The sequence below is a fragment of the Lepidochelys kempii genome, chromosome 1 (assembly GCF_965140265.1).
Source record: "Lepidochelys kempii isolate rLepKem1 chromosome 1, rLepKem1.hap2, whole genome shotgun sequence".
NCBI classification, from domain to species: domain Eukaryota; kingdom Metazoa; phylum Chordata; order Testudines; family Cheloniidae; genus Lepidochelys; species Lepidochelys kempii.
The window spans coordinates 248,331,689-248,351,217 of NC_133256.1; the positions used below are offsets into that span (position 1 = coordinate 248,331,689).

The following is a 19,529-nucleotide window of genomic DNA, read 5'->3' on the forward strand; positions in this document are numbered from 1 at the left end:
TATTTGAAAATATAGTAAACATCCACAAATATTTAAAATAAATTGTATTCTATTGTTTAACAGTGTGATTAATCGTGATTAATTTTTGTAATCGCTTGACAGCCCTAGTTAAAAGTTTCTGTGTCCAGCTAAAGATGCTGCAGTGTTCTCACTTCTGCAGTTTAAGCGATAACAGATCAAAACTGTTGAAAATACAGTAGCTGTCTGCCCACCACCACTGTAAGCACACCATGCATGTGTGAGAGAAGGTTTGAGTCATGTGAGAGTGAGGAGTTGTGCAATAGTATCAATCCTATGCTCCAGTAAATTTGTTAGTCTCTAAGGTGCCACAAGTACTTCTCCTTCTTTCTGCTCATATAGACGAACAGAGCTACCACTCTGGAATCTTATCGATGTGTGTCCTTTCTGTAGATACTATAAGTGACTGTTGAAAGGGCAGGGGTTGCAAAGTTGCCTTATGGTTAGGGGGCGGGCTTGCCTTCTGGCGGTGGGTGCCAGTTTTTTTCCTTTTCAAAGGTAGTAAGCCTAGAAAGGGTAGGGAAGGGATAAACCCCCTACTTCCCCCTTCCCCCAGGCCAGGTGTATTGTCCTGAGAGGGAGCAGAGTTTCCCTTTAGGAAGGAGTGTGGTGTGATGAGGAAGCCAGGCAGAAGCAGGACTTTCAGGCCTGAGAGGGGTGGGGGATGGAGCTATGTGAGGGGAGGGGACGGGCCAGGAAACAGCTTGTGTGAGTGGAGCAGGGGCGAGGGTGGGGGTCCGTGTGCAGAGCGGGCGGTGTTGGGGGTGGAGCTATATGGGGGTGGGCGGGGTCTCCAGTGCGCGGTGACAGGGGAAAGGGAGGAGCCAGGGGGAGGAGCGGGGCGGAATCTATGTGCAATAAGGGGGCGGGGCGACGGGGAGACCCATCTCCGAGGAGGGGGCGGGGCCCGGCTGGCCGTTGGCCGTGTCGCGCGGGTGCAGTTGCAACCTCCGAGGATAACAAACGCCGCGGAGGGGGCAGGGTCCGCTCGTTGGCGGCGCGGCGCGGCCCGGGGATCGGCCGGTGGAGTCGCGTTCCCCACACCCCCCGGGGCGGGAGGCGCCGGGCGGCGCAAGGACAATGGAGGCGGCGGCGGCGGTCTCGGTGGCGGCGGGGGCCTGGCCGGCGGATCGAGCGGGGGCCGCGGCGCTGAGCGGGGAGAACGAGGCCGAGAGCCGGCAGGGCCCTGCGGAGCGCGGCGGGGAGGCGGCCCAGCTCAACCTGTTGGACACCTGCGCCGTGTGCGGGCAGCACATCCAGAGCCGGCGGCCCAAGCTGCTGCCCTGCCTGCACTCGTTCTGCCTGCGCTGCCTGCCACAGCCCGACCGCTACCTCATGCTGCCCCCCGCCGCCCCGTCCCCCGGCCCGGGCACCCCCAAGGAGCTGCAGCCGCCGGCGTCCCCCTCCTCGCCCGTCCCTTCGCCGACCTCGCCCCTGCACTGCACGCCGGGTAAGTGCCCCTCGGTCCGCCCCACCCCAGGCCGGGCTCCTCGCTAGAGGAGCTGGAGGGCGAGGAGCCCGTCGCCGCTGGAAGCCGAGAGGCGCCGCTCTTGCCATCGCTCTGTCAGCGACCGCGGCGGCCCCCCTTTGGAAGGGGAGGGCAGGTGCTCGCGTGGGTCGCCGCCCATTGGCGGGCAGCGGGAGAGGCCCGGGGTCTCTGGCCGCTCTCACCGTGGCTGTTGTGTAGGGATGAACTGGTCACGGGGGTGAGTGAGTGCCTGGGTCATGTCGCGATGCGGGAATGGCGGAGGGGGGGGGGAGTTCGATATTGAAAGGGAGCCCGGCCCCTCTGCTGTGTGTGCTCTGCGGGCAACTTCTTCCAGGAGCAAGTGGGGGCTTGGGATTCTTCTGTTAACTACCACTCTTCTGTCGGGGGGCTCCTAATTGCTGCTGTTATTGCGGTGCGTCCTGTGTCAGAAACGAGAGACGGAGCAAACTCTCTGATACCATCTACATCTTCCACCCCCCTCACGCCGCTGGATTATTCTCCGCATGGTGTTCTCCGGCACTTCACTCTCTAGATCTAGCTCTGGTTCTTGGAAGGAGCTTCTATTATTTCCTTTTGGAGCCACACCCGTTATCATCTGTGACAAGTTGCATGTGCTAAACAGAAGGCGAGAAAGCTGAACAGTGCAGTTTGTGATGTGGATTTGTTGGTGGTTTTGCATCTTCTTACTGCTGACTTTTGCACGTTGAAGAGATTTGACTTGCTCAGTACTGTAAAAGATAACTGAGAAGGGCTTGTGGTAGGGAGAAAAGAAGTATGGCAGAATAAAAGATCTGTCATTTGGTGGTGAGAAAGTTGTGTTCCGAAGTTTAGCTGTTTTAATCATTTTAAGAGCAAGCTGTTAAGCAGCCCCAGATGGATTTTTTTACACCGTTTATAGGTGTGATCTTGTTTGCACCAAGATGAAGTCTGTAATGGAATGTGCTTTTCATTGTAAAGATCTATCTGATGTCTGGTATATTTCTAGAAAATAGATGCATAGTAGCAGAAATCTAGTACTATGCCAGTAGTTTATCAAAAAACAGGGAAAACAGTTTAAAAATGTCTTGATCCCCTTTCTTATACATAAATTCATCCTGAAGAAAACCTCAAACAAGCAGCATAGTATGGGAATGAGTGAAGGTGATATATTTAATGGGGAAAAAGGTGTAACAAAATAAGCTGCTCTGTAATAATGTAGGTAGACCTATTATTGGGATGTTTACTCTATGACTAAACTTAGTTCAACAGGACAATGGTTTTCAAACTCTTTCTGTCAACCCAGTTGAAGAAAATTGTTGATGCCCAGAACCCAATGGAGCTGGGGATGAGGGAGTTAAGGTGTGGGAGGGACTCAGGGCTAGGGCAGAGGGTTGGGGTGGAGCTGGGAATGAGGGTTTGGGGTACAGGAAGGGGCTCTGGGTTTGGGGGGGCGCTCAGGGCTGGGGCAGGGGATTGGGGCATGGGCTTATCTCAGGTGGCGCAGCGGGGGTACTAAAGCAGGCTTCCTGTCTAGTCCTAGTACCATGTCCTAGACTAGTCCTGACTAGTCCTAGTACCATGTCCTTCCTGTCCTAGTACCATGGACCACGCTGTACCCCAGAAGCAGCCAGCAGCAGGTCCAGCTCCTAGGTGGAGGAGCACAAGCAGCTCTGCATGACTCTCGCCCACAGGCCTCCCCTCCGCGCCGCCCTTCCTCCCCGCACACCCGTTGGCCAGGAACCGTGGCCCCCCTGCCTAAGAGCTGGACCTGCTGCTGGCCACTTCCAGGGTGCAGCGCGATGTCATATCAGGTAGGGACTAGCCTGCTTTAGCCAGGCAGCACTACCAGTGGAACTTTTAATGGCTCAGTTGACGGTGCTGACCAGAGCCGCCTCCGACCCAGTGCCTTGCATTCTGTGACTCAGTACTGGGTCATGACCCACAGTTTGAAAAGGGAGGAAGGGAATAGAATAGCTCAGCATAAGCCATCCCTCCACAAACAAGGATTGTTAAGGGGCAAGGTTAGAACTACTAGCTCTGAATATTTTACTTCCTCCTAGCCAACCCGCAAAACTAGGTGGAACCACAAGAAAGGGACTGCTTGTTACTGAGGGGCAGATGTTCTCTGTGATAAGTTAAACTCCTCTCCCAATTGCTCATTATCAGGAACTACTTACAGATGTTTTCTGTCAATGTCATAGAGTTTGTATGGCAAATTCCACCTTCTCTGTATGTGTATATACATACCTTACTATGTTTCATTCAATGCATCCGATGAAGTGGGCTGTAGCCCACAAAAACTTGTGCTCTAATAAATTTGTTAGTCTCTAAGGTGCCACAAGTACTCCTGTTTTTTTTGTCAATGACTTGGTTACATGTGTCTTTAGCTTATCAATTAGACCAGATACAGTGAAAAGAGCTCTGTAGGTCAATGTGTTTTCGTTCTCGTTTTCTGTAAACACACATTGCATATAAAGGGGAGAGTTTCTGGGTGTTAGTTGCGAGTGAATCGAGCTGTGAAATCACTTATCCAGTCTGGTTTGGTATGTATAACTTTCCGATCTGTGCTTTGCTGTGTTGATCATTATTAATCAGTGATTACCTGACACAGAATCATAGAATATTAGGGTTTGAAGGGACCTCAGGAGTTTATCTAGTCCAACCTCCTGCTCAAAGCAGGACCAATCCCCAATTTCTGCCCCAGGGTCCCTAAATGGCCCCCTCAAGGATTGAACTCACAACCCTGGGTTTAGCAGGCCAATGCTCAAACCACTGAGCTATCCCTCCCCCCATCTTGTATTTTTAAAATTTGAACCCATAAGGGGATGGTGAGCTTTTAGATAAGATAGACTTGCACGTCGACTTGTTTTAAAATTCTTTTTCTCTGGAAGTTTCGTTTCTACTGTGAAATAAACGCTTTGGTTTTAAGAAGGTGGTTTGGTCACTACATACGCTAAAGGCATTAGACTTTGGCATGGGCTGACCCCAGTCAAACTTATTGGGTAAGCATTGTTGATACATAGGTTGTTCTAGTCCCTGGACTGGCCTAGGAGTGGAAGGATTGCAGAGTTCCACCCAGGAGAGGTAAAGGCATGTGGCCTGACACATGAGGTGTTGCACTCGGAGACTAGAAAGGGGATAGAGTTGCAGTCAGCCGTGTAACCATGACAGTGGGGTTAGGCCATATAATCATCTTTTGTTGGTGAATTCTCTTGAGTTTTGAGGTCATGAGCGCAAACAGCCCAAATGAAATGTGAATCCAAACTGACAAGTTAAATATAGAAGAGGTCTATAGTCAGGAGACAGATAAGATTAGGACTGTTCAGAGATTACTTGAATAGGAGGGGAGGTATGGTAGAATAAAATGAATAAAATGGAAAGAGTAGATTGAACACTTCTGTTCTTACCCTTTTTTTTTTTTTTATGATTGTGGAAGTGATGGCTGCAACTATAGTTTAAAGATTTGGTTACGGTTGCTTTTTTCCCTCCACTGTAAGGCTAGCCTGGGTGCCAGTGCAGGCTGGGGAAGGAACAGGCACAATCTGTGGAGCAGTCTGTCAGAACTACCAGGCAGCTGGGAATCCTGGGAAGATGTGGCACTCTGTAGTCAAAGCAGCACCTTGGAACCCCCATGTTTACTCCTGTTATGTAATTATGATATATTTCATACGAAGCATGTCACATAAGATGTCATATGAAGAGTCATGATCTGCTGAAACCCATTGTTCTGTCAAAAAAAAAAAAGTATATCATGAGTAAATATTAAGTTATGACATTTTGCTGTATGGTTGTTACTGAAACGTGTTACAAGTTTCCTAATGACAGACAAAGAAGGCAAACCACGCCCAGGAAGGTGTTCAATGACCATTAATCAGCAGGGGAGTTGTAATCAAGGGATTTACAATTCAATGACAATTGTGCTAGCACCAACTCTAGGACTCAGTTGCACAAGACTATACTGGGGGACTGCTCAATGCTGTGACTCGGCAAAGCCCACAGGATGTGTCTGGGCTAGTATTTTCCAGGCACGTAAACTGAGGATATAAAATAAGGGACAGTGGCATCTTGCCTTGGCCTTTCTCTTCCCCCACCTGTGCTGGAAGCAACAAGAATGCTGAAAAGATGGACTTCAACTGTGGTGACTGGCCCCAGGATAGAGAGAGAGAAGTCTGTGTATTAAGTACTGTAACTTCTAGTGGGGTGAGAAAACTGCTTGAACTAATAAGGTTTAAGATTTAGACTGTGTGTTTACCTTTTTATTTTCTTGGTAACGATCTCTGACCTTTTATGCCTACTACTTATAATCACTTAAAATCTATCTGTCTGTAGTTAATAATTCTGTTTTATATTTACCTAAAACAGTGTATTTTGGCTGAAGTGCTTGTAAACTGAGCTGAGATTTCCCAAAGGCTTGTGTATGTCCTCTCCACATTGAGGGAGGGGTGGACTAGGTAATAAACTTGCACTGGTTAGGCTTCAGACCAGGACAAGATGGTACAGCTCTAGGGTGCAAGGCTGGAAGTGGGGGACATTGGCTGGTGTGATTTGCGAGTGTCTCTGGGAGCATTCATGCTATCTATCTGGTGGGGCTCCACATGCTGTTGTGCTGAGTGATCACAGTGCCTAGAGGGGTTTGCTCCTTGTCACTAGGAAAGTATTGTGAGAGACAGCCCATATTGGAGAGGGAACTGGGGTACTGCTGTGCCCCCTTAAAAGTTGTATCCCCTGGGAATCCTGTCACTTAAGGTAGCAATGTTTTGCAGGCTGGAGTGGCTTGTTTCCTAAGGAGCCTATATACCTTGTTTTGGGGTCTCCCAGGGTTAGGCCCTTGCTTGTGGATTGGCTGGGCCCTGGTTCATTAGCATGGGCCTTTCAGAGGACTTGCAGGTAATTACCTCAGAATACTCACCGGCTCAGGGATGACTCATCATACCCACTTCACAAAGAAGTTGAATCCCTGCTTAACTTATGGAGAATACAAGGTATCTCCTTTCCACACTTATTGTATTGTAGTTCGGGTCCATTGTGACATGAGAGAACTCTTGACCAAACTGAACCAGAGTTCCATAATGCATTATGCCTACACCTAGGATGAAAACTACTGCTTATGGAGCTAGTTATATGTAATGCTGGTGCTGCAGTGGTGATTATACCACATATGGAATGAAACTGTACTAATGTTGGGTGAGCTTGGGGCCAAGACACTCAGGTTTATTAATTCAGACCTTTGTTTGAACCAAAAACATGGCCTTGCAGTTGCAATTTCTATAAAAGCAATGAATGATAGCTACACAGAAAAATAAATTGATCAGCTACCTTCTCCTGGGGCATATGTGGGTCACAAGAAATTTCCCTTTACATTCTAACATCTATACCATTCTGGATTATATGATCATCCAGTCAACATTAAGCATTGTCTTACATAGCAAATACAATACTGTACCACGTGCAAGCTTCAGTTTACATACATTTTTCTGCCCATGCAATTTCTCTTTTGTTTCTTTTCTGTTACCACTAACCATGCATGCTGGCCAGGCCTTTCACCTCTTACCAATGTAGGGACGACTTGGCAGTACATTTTGTGTGTTCATTGTACTGATAACTTCCTCTTATCTATGTAATGTCCTTCAGCTCAGTACATTCTGTTTTTAAAAAAATAAAAATAAAAAAAAATCACCTTTGTCCTGTACAAATGCTAAGTTTTACTGTGGAAACTTACTAGTCAAATTATTGTAACTTCTGTTCTTTGTGTAGTATCTGTCAGAAAATAAGATTTGTTTTGTTGAGGCTTATGAAGTTTGCAATCGACCAGGTATGGAATTACGGATGGTTATCTATATTGGGTCTGCTTGGTACAGATGCCTCTGTCTTGCAAACCTAGTATGAAGCTAGGTAAAAAGGTCTGTAAGGTCTGGCAATAAAGTGGAATTTGTGGAGGATTCTATCAATCATAAACAAGTATGGCATAAATATGGGTTTATGGGTAGGTTTGAATGCATACCTTTGAAGCAGGCTTACAGTGCAAGGTGTAATGCTGCAAGACTGTTTTCTGAAGAGGGCAATGTATGTATGACTGTGGCATTACCCAGGGTACAATCTGGACTGATGGAGAGTTAAGGGTATATAGTAAAAGTCATGGACAGGTCACGGGCCGTAAATTTTTGTTTACGGCCCATGGCCCGTCCATTACTTTTACTAAAAATACCCGTGACTAAAATGTAGCCTTAGTCATAATCTAGCATTGGTTGTTTGCATAGCATCTGTATAAAAACAAAAGAACATTAATATATTCTAGGAATTATTTGTGCGGAATTTCTGTGGCCTGTGTTACACGGGAGGTCAGACTTGATGATCACAATGGTCCTGTCCTTAGAACATATGAATCTATGAATATGGAAAAAACGGTTGTGTTGTGTAAAACTGTATAACCACTTATTTAACCAGTAGAACTCATTACTGCAATTTTCCTTAAGCTCAAGAGCTTGTTAGAATTCAAAAAGATTTGGTTTATGTTGTGCTGTAAGCCTCTTCACACCATTCAAATTTGATTTTTTTTCAGTGAACAAAATCTGAGTCTGTGATATCTTATATTTTGTTCCTAAAGTTTAGACTGTCGAAGAGTAAGTCTCAGAATGCCTGCATGTGTATAAACCATAGCACAAAAACTTCACTCATAGGACAAGATCATTAGGTCAGGTTAATTTAATTTATCAATAGTAAAGGCAATTCACCAGGCCCTGAAAGTTTCCTGGTAGGCTGTCTTATCCCCCCTGCCACGTCCCCGCTCCTCCACTTACCTCCCAGTGCTTAGGACTTTCCAAGAGGGATTGGGGGGGCGGGGAGAGCAGGGAGGAGGTGGAGAAGAGGTGGGGCGGGGATTTGGGGAAGGAGTTGGAATGGAGGTGGGAAAGGGAGGGAATAGGTGGGGCCTCATGGACTAGACGAGCAGTCTGAGGTATGAAGTTCAGCATGTATGATTCTTTGCTGGGAGTAGTTGGGAAGAATGTTAAAAGTGGCAATGTATTTTGTATGAGTAGTTACTTTAAAAAGTTCCTGCCATGACAGCTGTGTTGATAGACTGTTAGTGTAGATCATCATCAGTGTTTCTGACCAGATAAGGGATAGTTACAGGTATTTATATTTTATAGAAACCCCTCTTCACATTAGTTTTTAAAAAAAATTAAAACATTGACTTTTTATAGCATTCTATATTACTCTTCATTTTTTTCATTTTTGACTATACTTCTGTATCATTGTATGCGGCCCCTCAGGCCAATATACTAGTCCTCATGTGGCCCTTGTGGTGATTTTGAGTTTGACATAGAGTCATATGGGTTACGAATATTGCTGCAAGAGTGTGCTCCTAAAACTTAGGTTTTGGTGCTCCCAAAACTGAGTTTAGTATATGACCAGTTATCATTGCTCTTGGACATCTGGGCCTGATTGAATTTTTGGAAAATAAAAATTAACTTAATTTATTGGTTTTTGAACACTGAGTGTATGCTTGCAAACTGAGGTTTGATCACTGAGTACAAGATGATTTTTTTAGAAATTTTCTTTTTGCATGAATGTGTATTTTGAGTGATGCCCCAAAGGCCAGCTGAGTAATAACCTCTGTTTAATTCAAGGACAACTTCCAGGGTGGAGGGAGTGCAGAAGCATTTATCTGTTTTTGTGCATTTTTTTTAAATTGAGGCATCTGATAACCACATGAGTGAACATACTTTTTTCACAACAAAATTTCAGAACCATTTATTTCTTGCCATGTAAGCTTGAAACATCTTTGTTTCACTCTTGAATTTTCCATTATTGCCAATTTGGAGACAGAATAGATTTTGCAAATGAATCCTCTTTCTAGGTCAGCAGTTCTCAAACTTCATTGCAACACGACCCCCTTCTGACAACAAAAATTACTACATGGCCCCAGGCCAGGGAGTGGGGGTGAAGCCCAAGCCCTGCTTCTCTGGGCTGAAACCCTCAGGCTTTGGCTTCCGCCCAGAGTGGCAGGGGCTCAGGCTTCAGCTTCAGCCCCGGACCCCCGCGAGTCTAATCCTGATCCTGACCACCCCATTAAAATGAACCCACTTTGGGGTCCTGATCCACAGTTTGAGAACTACTGTTCTAGATAATGGACCTGTATGTTGTGGATGTGATTGGAAATACGTGGCAAAATTTTGCCTTCACTTATATCTATGAAATACTATTAATATCAGTATTCTCATATGTAACTGAGGCCAGGATTTGGCCTTTGTCAGTAGGCTTGTCTACACTAGAATTTCAAAAGCTTTTCATACCTTTGTAAAGACCAGTTTGGACGCTCCTAAGGGTACAAATGTCCAAGAATCTCCAGACTGACTTTTACAGATGTGCTAAATTCCTTGAGTTGGATTAAGTGAAAACTTGACACAGTAAGGATTTCAGTTTGATATTTCATTGGAAAGCTGTCCAGAAGTAATTGCTAACCATGACTATTTTGTGCTTTACAAGAGAGATCCAAGAACTACTCCGTCTCCCTTCATACATTCAACCCATGTCCAAATCTTGTCACTTTTTCATTAATCTTTACCATCCTAACTCTTTTTTTCTTTATTCACACAGCTAAGACTCTTGTCCAGACCCTCATTTCCTATGTTGACTACTGCAGTCACATCCTCTCTAGACTGCCTTACATGTTCAAAATACAACAGCTAAAATACTCAAACTATTCCAGCAAAGCTATGTTGCTGTAGCTATGTTGGCAACCCTGTAGCGTAGATGCAGCCTACACCAATGGAAGAGGTTTTCCTGTCAGTATAGGAACACCACTTCTGTGAATGATGATGGTAGCTACATTGACAGAAGTATTCTTCCATCAAAATAGCTGTGATTATATTGGGTGCTAGGTCAGCATAGGTATGTCATTCAGGGATATGGACATATTCGCTGACAGATGTAGGAATGCCAACCTAACTTTTAAGTGCAGACCAGGCTTTACTTGCTTATTGCTGCATGTAATTCTTCTTGTTTTCATCAGTGATTGAGCTTCTTGTCCTTGCCATCAAAGCTGTTTGTGACTTTGCCCCTCCCTGTTTATCAGCTCTTGCCTTATTATCTTTTTCCTCCCACTCCTCTCTCAGGCCTCTCCAGTCCCTCAATGATTCCAGCCTTGACAGCCTGTCTGCTACACAACTATTTCATACCACCTTGCATGTTACACTTTACGCAATGAATGCCCTTTCTGGGCTGATCTGAAAGTCCATTATTCTCTCTCCCATATTCCTCCTCAGGACCCAGTTCTTGATGCCATGATTCCTAGAAGAACTTAGGTCATATCTACACTATGGGTACTATAACAGCATATATACGGTGCCATAGCTATGCCAGTGTAACCCCGTAATGTAGATGCAGACTAAAGTGATGAATTGGTTTTTCCATTGCTGTAGGAATTCCATCTCCCTAAGCGACAGTAGATAGCTTGAAGGAAACATTCTTCCATTAACCTAGCTCCATCTATATCGGGGGTAGGTCAGCATAGTTATGGCAGTTAGGGGTGTGGATTTTAAGCTTTTAAGTGTAGATCAGCTCTTGGTCAGCTGATTTGGGGCAGTTGGAAGTTGTTGGTTTCTGTTTTAAAAAGAAAATGTTTGATTCTGTTTCTCTCCCCCACCTTTCGTATGCTGCTTGTTGTCTTAAACTGTGAGCTCACTGGGGTAGGGATTGTGTGTGCCTAGCACACTGTGGACAATGCTAGAATAAAAGTAATACATAACATTATTATTTCTATCCTGATAATGCCTTGCATGCTGTGGGCACCGTCCATGGGCACAGTTCATGTACACGATGGTCAAGTCTCTGATCGAGAGAGTCATGTTACTTGTGAAATAGCTTAGATATAGATTGTATACCTTTAAATTTAAAGAGACAAAAACACAAATGTTAGACAAATTACAAAAGTACTTTCTTCTTGTGAGCTTAACCTTTCAAAAATGAAAAGTGATTATAAGAACAGCATTTGAGTTAACATGTCTGCAGGTACTACTTTGAAAGGGGGAGGGAAATGTCTTCAAGTAGCCTCTATATATTTCTGTGGGTCTGTTGCCTTTTTTTCCCCACTGACCTCTGTGTGTAACTACATTCCTGCCCCAGTCAGTCTTGAACATCACGGATGCTGAAAGGCATTTTAAATTCTGTGCTTCCAATTTGGGAAATTCACAAAGCCTAATCTATCTAGGAGCCTCATCCTCCAGATGAGGATGGTCATGTTTGCCCCTGCCCTAAGTCTTGACTCTGTTCCTGTTGGTGCTCAGATGTTTTAACTCTGAAGCCATGTGAGGCTTCACACTCTAGAGCAGTGGTTCTCAAACTAGGGCCGACGGTTGTTCAGCGAAAGGCCCTGGCAGAATGGCCGAACCTGCGGACACGGCAGGTAAACAACTGGCCCAATCGCAGCTCCCACTGGCCATGGTTCGCTGCTCCAGGCCAATGGGGGCTGTCGGAAGTGGCAAGGGCCGAGGGATGTGCTGGTCACCCTTCCTGCAGCCCCCATTGGCCTGTAGTGGCGAACTGCGGCTAGTGGGAGCCACGATCGGCCGAACCTGCGGACGCGGCAAGTAAAAAACCATCCCGTCCCGTCGAGGGCTTTCCCTGAACAAGCGGCGGCCCTAGTTTGAGAACCATTGGTCTAAAACACTGATGTTTTGACTGAAAAGTGACCTATGCCTTGTTCATCATGGTGCTGAGTCTTTAGCCACAGTGGGTTGAATAACCAAGAATAAAATTGGAAACCATTTACATAACTTAACCTGACACTAAACATTTTGGAGTGTGTGTGGGGGGGTGTCTCTGTCCTAAATGTTTTAGATACTCTACCCCTTTTGTGGAGACCTTGTCTCCTATGGCATGAGAAACCAACTTTGTAGAACCTTAATTTGTATTGTCTCAGAATTAAGAATGCACCTATTAACCAGTTAGTAATGTTAAAGAAATATAGACATGTCATAGCTTTGCAGCTCACGATAATTGACAAGGCTGTTTTTAAAATTAAAAGATAAGCATATGCCATTGTCTCTGTTCAGGCAAGAGATGCATATTGAACGGAGGGGCATGTGGTCATGAGTTTCAGATTTGTGTTTACACTCTTGGTAGTGATGCTTCTTGATGCCATAGACTAAGGAAATATATCTTACCTCATGGGCCTTGTCTTCACTGGGGATGAGCGAGGGAGAGGTGAGTTAACTAACTTGAGATAGAATCCTAGTGAAGATAGAAGACAAGACCATTCGTAGTCTTAACACAAGTTAATTCATGTGAAGATTACAAGTTACCTAATCCTCATTAGGATTTTACCTTTAAATTAGCTAACTTGAGTTAAGAACACACTTTCCCCCTCCACCTCCTCAATGAAGACAAGGCCACGGTTTAGAGCAGTGTTTCCTAATGCAATGTGCTAAAAACCTAGAGTTGGACACTGGAAAAATTCTTTCAAAGCCAAGGGGATACATGAGTTTGCGGATGGAATTTCCCGTAACATGGGTGGAATTTTCCAATTATGGTACATCTATAAAGTTGATATTGCTTACTATAGCTGAGCTACTAATGGGGTAGGGGAAATCCCAGAAATATTTAATCTAAGTCCGAAGTGAATTTTGACTTGCTTGTAAGAACAACCTCTGATGCATAACTGAACACTCAGACTTCATGATAGTAAAAACTATGAAAGCTCAATTCTAATAGTATACTTGTTTGTAAAATTTGCCATTTATGCTGTGTAATTTAGTCAGATAACATTTTACAGTGGATTCTGCTTAATAGCAATCACAATATTAGCAATCACAATATTAACAACTTCCCCTTAATAGCAACAATTTGCCAATTTATTTGAGCATGAGCTTTCGTGAGCTACAGCTCACTTCATCGGATGCATACCGTGGAAACTGCAGTAGACATTATATACACACAGAGACCATGAAACAATACCCCCTCCCACCCCACTGTCCTGCTGGTAATAGCTTATCTAAAGTGATCATCAAGTTGGGCCATTTCCAGCACAAATCCTGGTTTTCTCACCCTCCGCCCCCCTCCCCCCAACTCACTCTCCTGCTGTTAATAATAATGGGAGGGGATATTGTTTCATGGTCTCTGTGTGTATATAATGTCTGCTGCAGTTTCCACAGTATGCATCCGATGAAGTGAGCTGTAGCTCACGAAAGCTCATGCTCAAATAAATTGGTTAGTCTCTAAGGTGCCACAAGTACTCCTTTTCTTTTTGCAAAGACAGAGTAACACGGCTGTTACTCTGAAACCTAACAATTTGCCAGGAACTGATCCTATCCCACTGACTTTGATATTCATGGGATTTGGATATTGGCAACAGGAATACCACTTAACTTTTTAGAAGAGAGGTCCTACCTGTAAACAATTTCCTGGCTCTCATCCTTGGCAGCAGAGCACTTCTTCTGCAATGTCATGGCTGCCAAACATGTGGACCTCTCTGTCACTGATTAAGTTAAGATTCTGGAGGCCCTGTGTGAGCCTGGTGCTAAGCATGAGTGAGTAGCGGAGAAGCTTGGTGTCTTGAAATCTGTTTTGTGCATTGTTAAGAATAGCAGTGACATTTTAATAGGAACATGAGAGCAGCACAAACCAAGACTTCAAGTAGCAACACAATGGCAAGGAGGTGACATTAGTGAAGTCTTGTGGCTCTGGTTTCAGCATATACCTGGCCAAAATGCTTGATTTTTCCAGTCTGATATTGAAATAGAAAGCAGCTCAGTTGGCAGCAGCTCAGGGAAAGGAGTTCAACTCCTCTGATGGCTGGCTTAGTTGTTGGAAAGGCCAACCCTGTGTTCTTCAGTGTCAGGGTCACTGCAGGAAACAAGAGCCACTCACTTTCCAGCAGCTCTCATTGGAGGGCGGACACCCTGGCCAGCTTTCTAGTCCAGTTCCAGCCATGTGACCTCTTCATTGCTAAGTCTACTCTCTTCTGCCTGGCTTTCTAGACAGAGGCCTTGCTTTGGTGAAGAGTTTGCAGGAGGGGGGGGAAAAAAGCCATGGACCTCATTATATTGCTATGTTGTGCATACATGGATGGGACAGAAAAAACTGCTTCATATGGGGATCGGAAAGAGGAAGCACCTATTTTCTTTCCTTAAAGATTATTCAGAGCTGCCCATGAGCTACAGAAACTCTGCCAATGCCTTCATGACTAGTTTATTTCAAGAGTGGCTGAAGACTTGGAACAGGGAGCTATGCCTACAAAATAGTCACATGTGCCTGTTGATTAACTAAGTGAGCAGGACAGTTGTTAATGTACAGCTGTCACATGTGTTTAAAATTTTTGCCTCCCAACACGACGTCAGGCATGCAGTTGATGGACATGGTATGTGATAAAGAACTTCAAAAGTCACTGTCACACTCATCTGAATGTGTGCATCATTGCCTCTCTGACCCACACCTACAAGCGATGGATGTTGCAAAACAAAACAAAATATCCTTTAATTGATGCAGTGCATCTCGCTAAGGAGTCATGGATGCTGTTCTTTCCAAGACTGTTTACAACTGCTTCAGAAAGAGGGTTTGAATCATCCACAGAAAATACTGGCTTAGTGGATAATGTGTTGTCCCAGTAATCTAACAGAGGAATTTGAAGCCATTGTTGAGTTTGAGAGTCACCTGGAGACAGGAGGTGACTCACAGATGCCAAAATTCTCATGTCTGTTTAGCACCCACAGGCTGAAAAGCCACAAGAGAGTAATGTGTCACCCAACAAACTTAAAGACCCTTTGCTTCCAGAACAGGTATGTGCAATGGACATTTTCCACAGGATATTCCAGTATTGTGACGTTGACAATGGCTACAAGGCTGTATGCAAAATTGAGAAGGATTTACAGCTAAAGGTAACAGATCATAAAAAGCAGGCAACATTGGACATATTTTAAATTATTTTTTGTTTTTGTTTTAAATTTGGCTACTTGATTTGTTCATAAAATTGTGTGCTGCTTCACCCCATGTCTCATGTGAGTACTAGCAGTATATCAAGATTTAAGTTTGCTCTACTTCTTACAGTGTAACACTTACAGCATCTTTTTGTTTATACTTTTTTAAATTTTTTTCTGCCTTGTAGCGAAGTGAAACTTAGACAGTAGCCAAGCTTCTACAATTTCAGTGGATTGTTCTTCCACACCCAAACAGGTATGCATGGGCTCAAAAATAGTGCCTTATTGCTTAATGTCAGCTGCTGGATAATGGCAACTTTTTGCTGGGAACTGAGAAGTTGGTAAGAAGTGGAATATACTGTATTTTTGCTTTTCCCTGGTAGGATATCTTATATAACTAATGAACACATCATGAATGGCAAATATTTCAATGGAATATGCTGTTTGAAACTTACACTGCATTGATCAGTTGGACAGTGTTCAATTGAATTGTACAAATGTTTTGCAGAGGAAGAAAGTTGTGAATAACTTCAGATTTAAAAAAAAAGAGACTTCTGTGATAATTGAACAAAAAAGGCAAAATTATGACTTGTGAGATTGTTTTACCTCTTAATTACCTACCTTGTATGGATATTGTGGGCATTTATATTTAATGCTGTAGGATCCTTCCCCTGTGGCCTGATTTTTCTGGTACAGACTACTGGGCCCGGTGGTATTACTATCACCATTTCGTTGTCCTGCCTTGGTGACCAATCACATTGCAATATTGTTTCCCTTGAGACATGCACCAGGATGGATTGATTTAAATCAATTTTAACCATGTTTTGCATTTGTACTTTTCTATAGGAAAATAATTAAAATGTTGGTTCTTGATGTTTGGTAATCACTAGGACATGTTGATTTGCAACTGAATATAGCCTTTACATTAAATTTGGTGCTTCTTTATACTAATCAGGAAATTGTTCTATATCTATACATGTGTATATAAGCAATTTATGTTAGAAAATGATGAATGATGCATTTCTTATTTACTAGATTAATTTTTTACTTGCGATTTTTTTTGGTCTGGCTCCATTTTAATGGAAATTCAAATTTAACTAAATGCACAAAAATATCACCTAGCTTTTTTATTGAATAAAGCTGTGTTAAATGTGCTTGATGCAGAAGACAAAAACAGATATTTATCAAAATGTTTTGCATTTAAAAAAACTGATTGAACAAAGGAACTATTTTTTTGTAGTTAGTATATTGAACTGACTTTGCTTTTGTCACAGTGTCTTTCAAGACTTTAGAACTAGCAGAGCTCATCCTCTTGCACCTAGTTTTTATTCATAGTTTGGAAGGAACTTTTTTCCTGCTTTCTCAAAGCCCAGCTGGTTTCTTAACTTCAAATGAAGTAGTCATTGAACTGAACTAGTCAAGTAAACTGAAATGAAGGAAATATTCCCTGTACCTGCAGAAGAAGCTCAAATCAATGAACTGGTTTAACTTTCTTTAAAACTTGGCAGTAAACATGTACTCAATTTTTTTGTATGTAATTTCAATGATTTTTAATATTTGGGCAGAGACCCCCTGAAATGTTTAATGCCAGAGGAAGTTATATTGATAGGTGGTACTATGTTGTCACAGTTTGCTATTCTATCATCAGCATATTTTTCTTTTAAATAAGAAATGTTGATTAATTGGACATACCTTTTGATAAGTATATTTGCTAAGTACCTGCTATATCCGTTTAATGTTGAAAAGCAAACATAAAGTGAAAGTCTTCAAAATGACCCATCGAATGTGTCATAAAATACTTGTTTATTGCTAATGCCTTGTCTACACAGGTTTTCTGTGTATTTAGATTTGTGCGTGCTAACTTGTGGAATAAATATCTTGCAATAATTTCATCCACATGGCTGGCTTTTACTTACTTACCTCCAAATCAGTGCATATACATGGCAATAACTTTTTTTTTTTCTGTCTAAGCACTCAGCATTCCAGACAGGTGCTCTGTCTTGTTGCTGAGTTCTGTACATTCTGGGATTTTTCTCATGGTGTATTGTGGGATATCTACCAGAAGCTGTTGGAATTCTGGAACTTGGGGTCACAGTAACAAATTCCCATGATTCCTCTCCTTTCATTCCAGCATGTCTTTTGTAAGTTAGCACCACTTTCAAACTTTGGTGAGCTGGCATGGAGGGCACATTGCTGTGTATCTTAGTCAATGTACTTATTAATACCAGGGTCGATTTGATTTAAATTAAATTGATTTAAATCACTAGTCAGGAAGACTCGATTTAATCATGGATTTCTACATAAAAGTGCATTCTTGTTGCACTTAATACATATTCTTCACAACTCAGAGATAAATACAGGTTTCATTTTTAGAAGATACACACTATACTTTTTAAAGTGATTTATTTTGAAAACTTTTCAGATTAGTTTTATAGCTATATCAGAAAATGAATGATTGATTGGTTATTTCAATTACCAAAGGTAATTGAAGCAGATATTGATGAAGTCATTGGAAGGTGAGCTATCTCCAATTCAACAGGTTAATCATTAATATTTGGAGGATTTTCTTGCCATGCTGTATTAGGAGGAGAACATCACCACACAGACGTTTAAATTATTCTGTTGAACTAAAACAACAACATTATGTATTCTGGATTTTTTTTCTTCAACAGCAAACTTGCTTGTTTTATATATATTATATGTGAATTTTTGAATTTAGTTAAACATTGAAATTTTTTTAAAATCCAGGTTTGTTTTTGTTAAAATTGTTTTTAACTAAAATATTTGAATCACAGACTTTAAGGTCAGAAGGGACCGTTATGATTGTCTAGTCCAGGGGTGAGCAAACTTTTAGGCCTGAGGGCCACGTCGGGATTGCAAAACTATATGGAGCCTCCCCAAACAGCCTGCCCGCCCCCGACTGCCTCCCTCAGAATCCCTGACCCATCCAACCCCCCCCCCCACTGCTCCTTGTCCCCTGAGTGCCCCCTCCTGGGGCCCCCTCCTCCCCCCGCTCTCTGTCCCCTGAGTGCCCCAACCCCTATCCACATCACTGACAGGCCCCCTGGGACTCCCATGCCCTATCCAACCACCCCCTGCGCCCTGTCCCCTGACTGCCCCCTTCTCCCAATCCCCCAACCCATCCAACCACCCCCGTCCCCTGACTGCTGCCCTGGAACCCCCGCTCCCCACCCCCTTACCATGCCGGAGCCAGCCAAACCGCTGCGCTGCCCGGCAAGAGCGGTGGGCCAGAGTCCTGGGGGCATGGAGGGGGGACAGCGGGGGAGGGGTTGGGGATAAGCCTCCCTGGCTGGGAGCTCAGGGGTTGGGCAGGACAGTCCTGCAGGCCGGATGTGGCCTGCGGGCCATTGTTTGCCCACCTCTGGTCTAGTCTGACCTCCTGCACAACGCAGGCCACAAAATCTCACCAACCCACTCTTGTAACAAACCCCTAACCTATGTCTGAGCTACTGAAGTCCTCAAATTGTGGTTTAAAGACTTCAAGGTACAGAGAATCCTCCAGCAAGTGACCCGTGCCCCATTCTGCAGAGGAAGGCGAAAAACCCCCAGGACCTCTGCCAATCTGCCCTGGAGGAAAATTCCTTTCCAACCCCAAATATGGTGATTAGCTAAACCCTGAGGATGTGGGCAAGACTCATCAGCCAGACGCCCAGGAAAGAATTATTCTGTAGTAACTCGGATCCCATCCCATCACAGGCCATTGGGTATATTTACCGCTAATAGTCAAAGATAGACTAATTTTGTCAATTAATTTATCCCATCATACCACCCCCTCCATAAACGTATCAAGCTTAGTCTTGAAGCCAGATATGTCTTTTGCCCCCACTGCTCCCCTTGGAAGACTGTTCCAGAACTTCACTCCTTTGATGGTTAGAAACCTTCATCTAATTTCAAATCTAAACTTCCTGATGGTCAGTTTATATCCATTTGTTCTTGTGTCCACATTGGTACTGAGCTTAAATAATTCCTCTCCCTCCCTGGTATTTATCCCTCTGATATATTTATAGAGATGAAATATTAAAAAAAACAACATTAAATTGACTGTCAGCCAGGTCAACATGAGAAACTTAAAATATTGGCTTCTGCAGCTAACTCAGTCGTCTTCACCT

General features: G+C 43.7%; 1 protein-coding gene across 5 annotated transcripts in view; it reads left to right on the forward strand.

Moving 5' to 3' along the window:
• Positions 1-911: 911 nt before the first annotated feature.
• Positions 912-19,529, forward strand: part of TRIM24 (tripartite motif containing 24) — a 138,121-nt gene continuing 119,503 nt past the window's right edge. For all 5 annotated transcript variants that reach the window (XR_012156085.1, XM_073322713.1, XM_073322728.1 and 2 more), the window contains exon 1: positions 912-1,468. Coding sequence is in view for 4 of the 5 variants with exons in the window: in XM_073322713.1 (XP_073178814.1) it covers positions 1,099-1,468 (370 nt within the window). In the remaining variant the exon portion in view is untranslated. The remainder of the gene's footprint in view (positions 1,469-19,529) is intronic.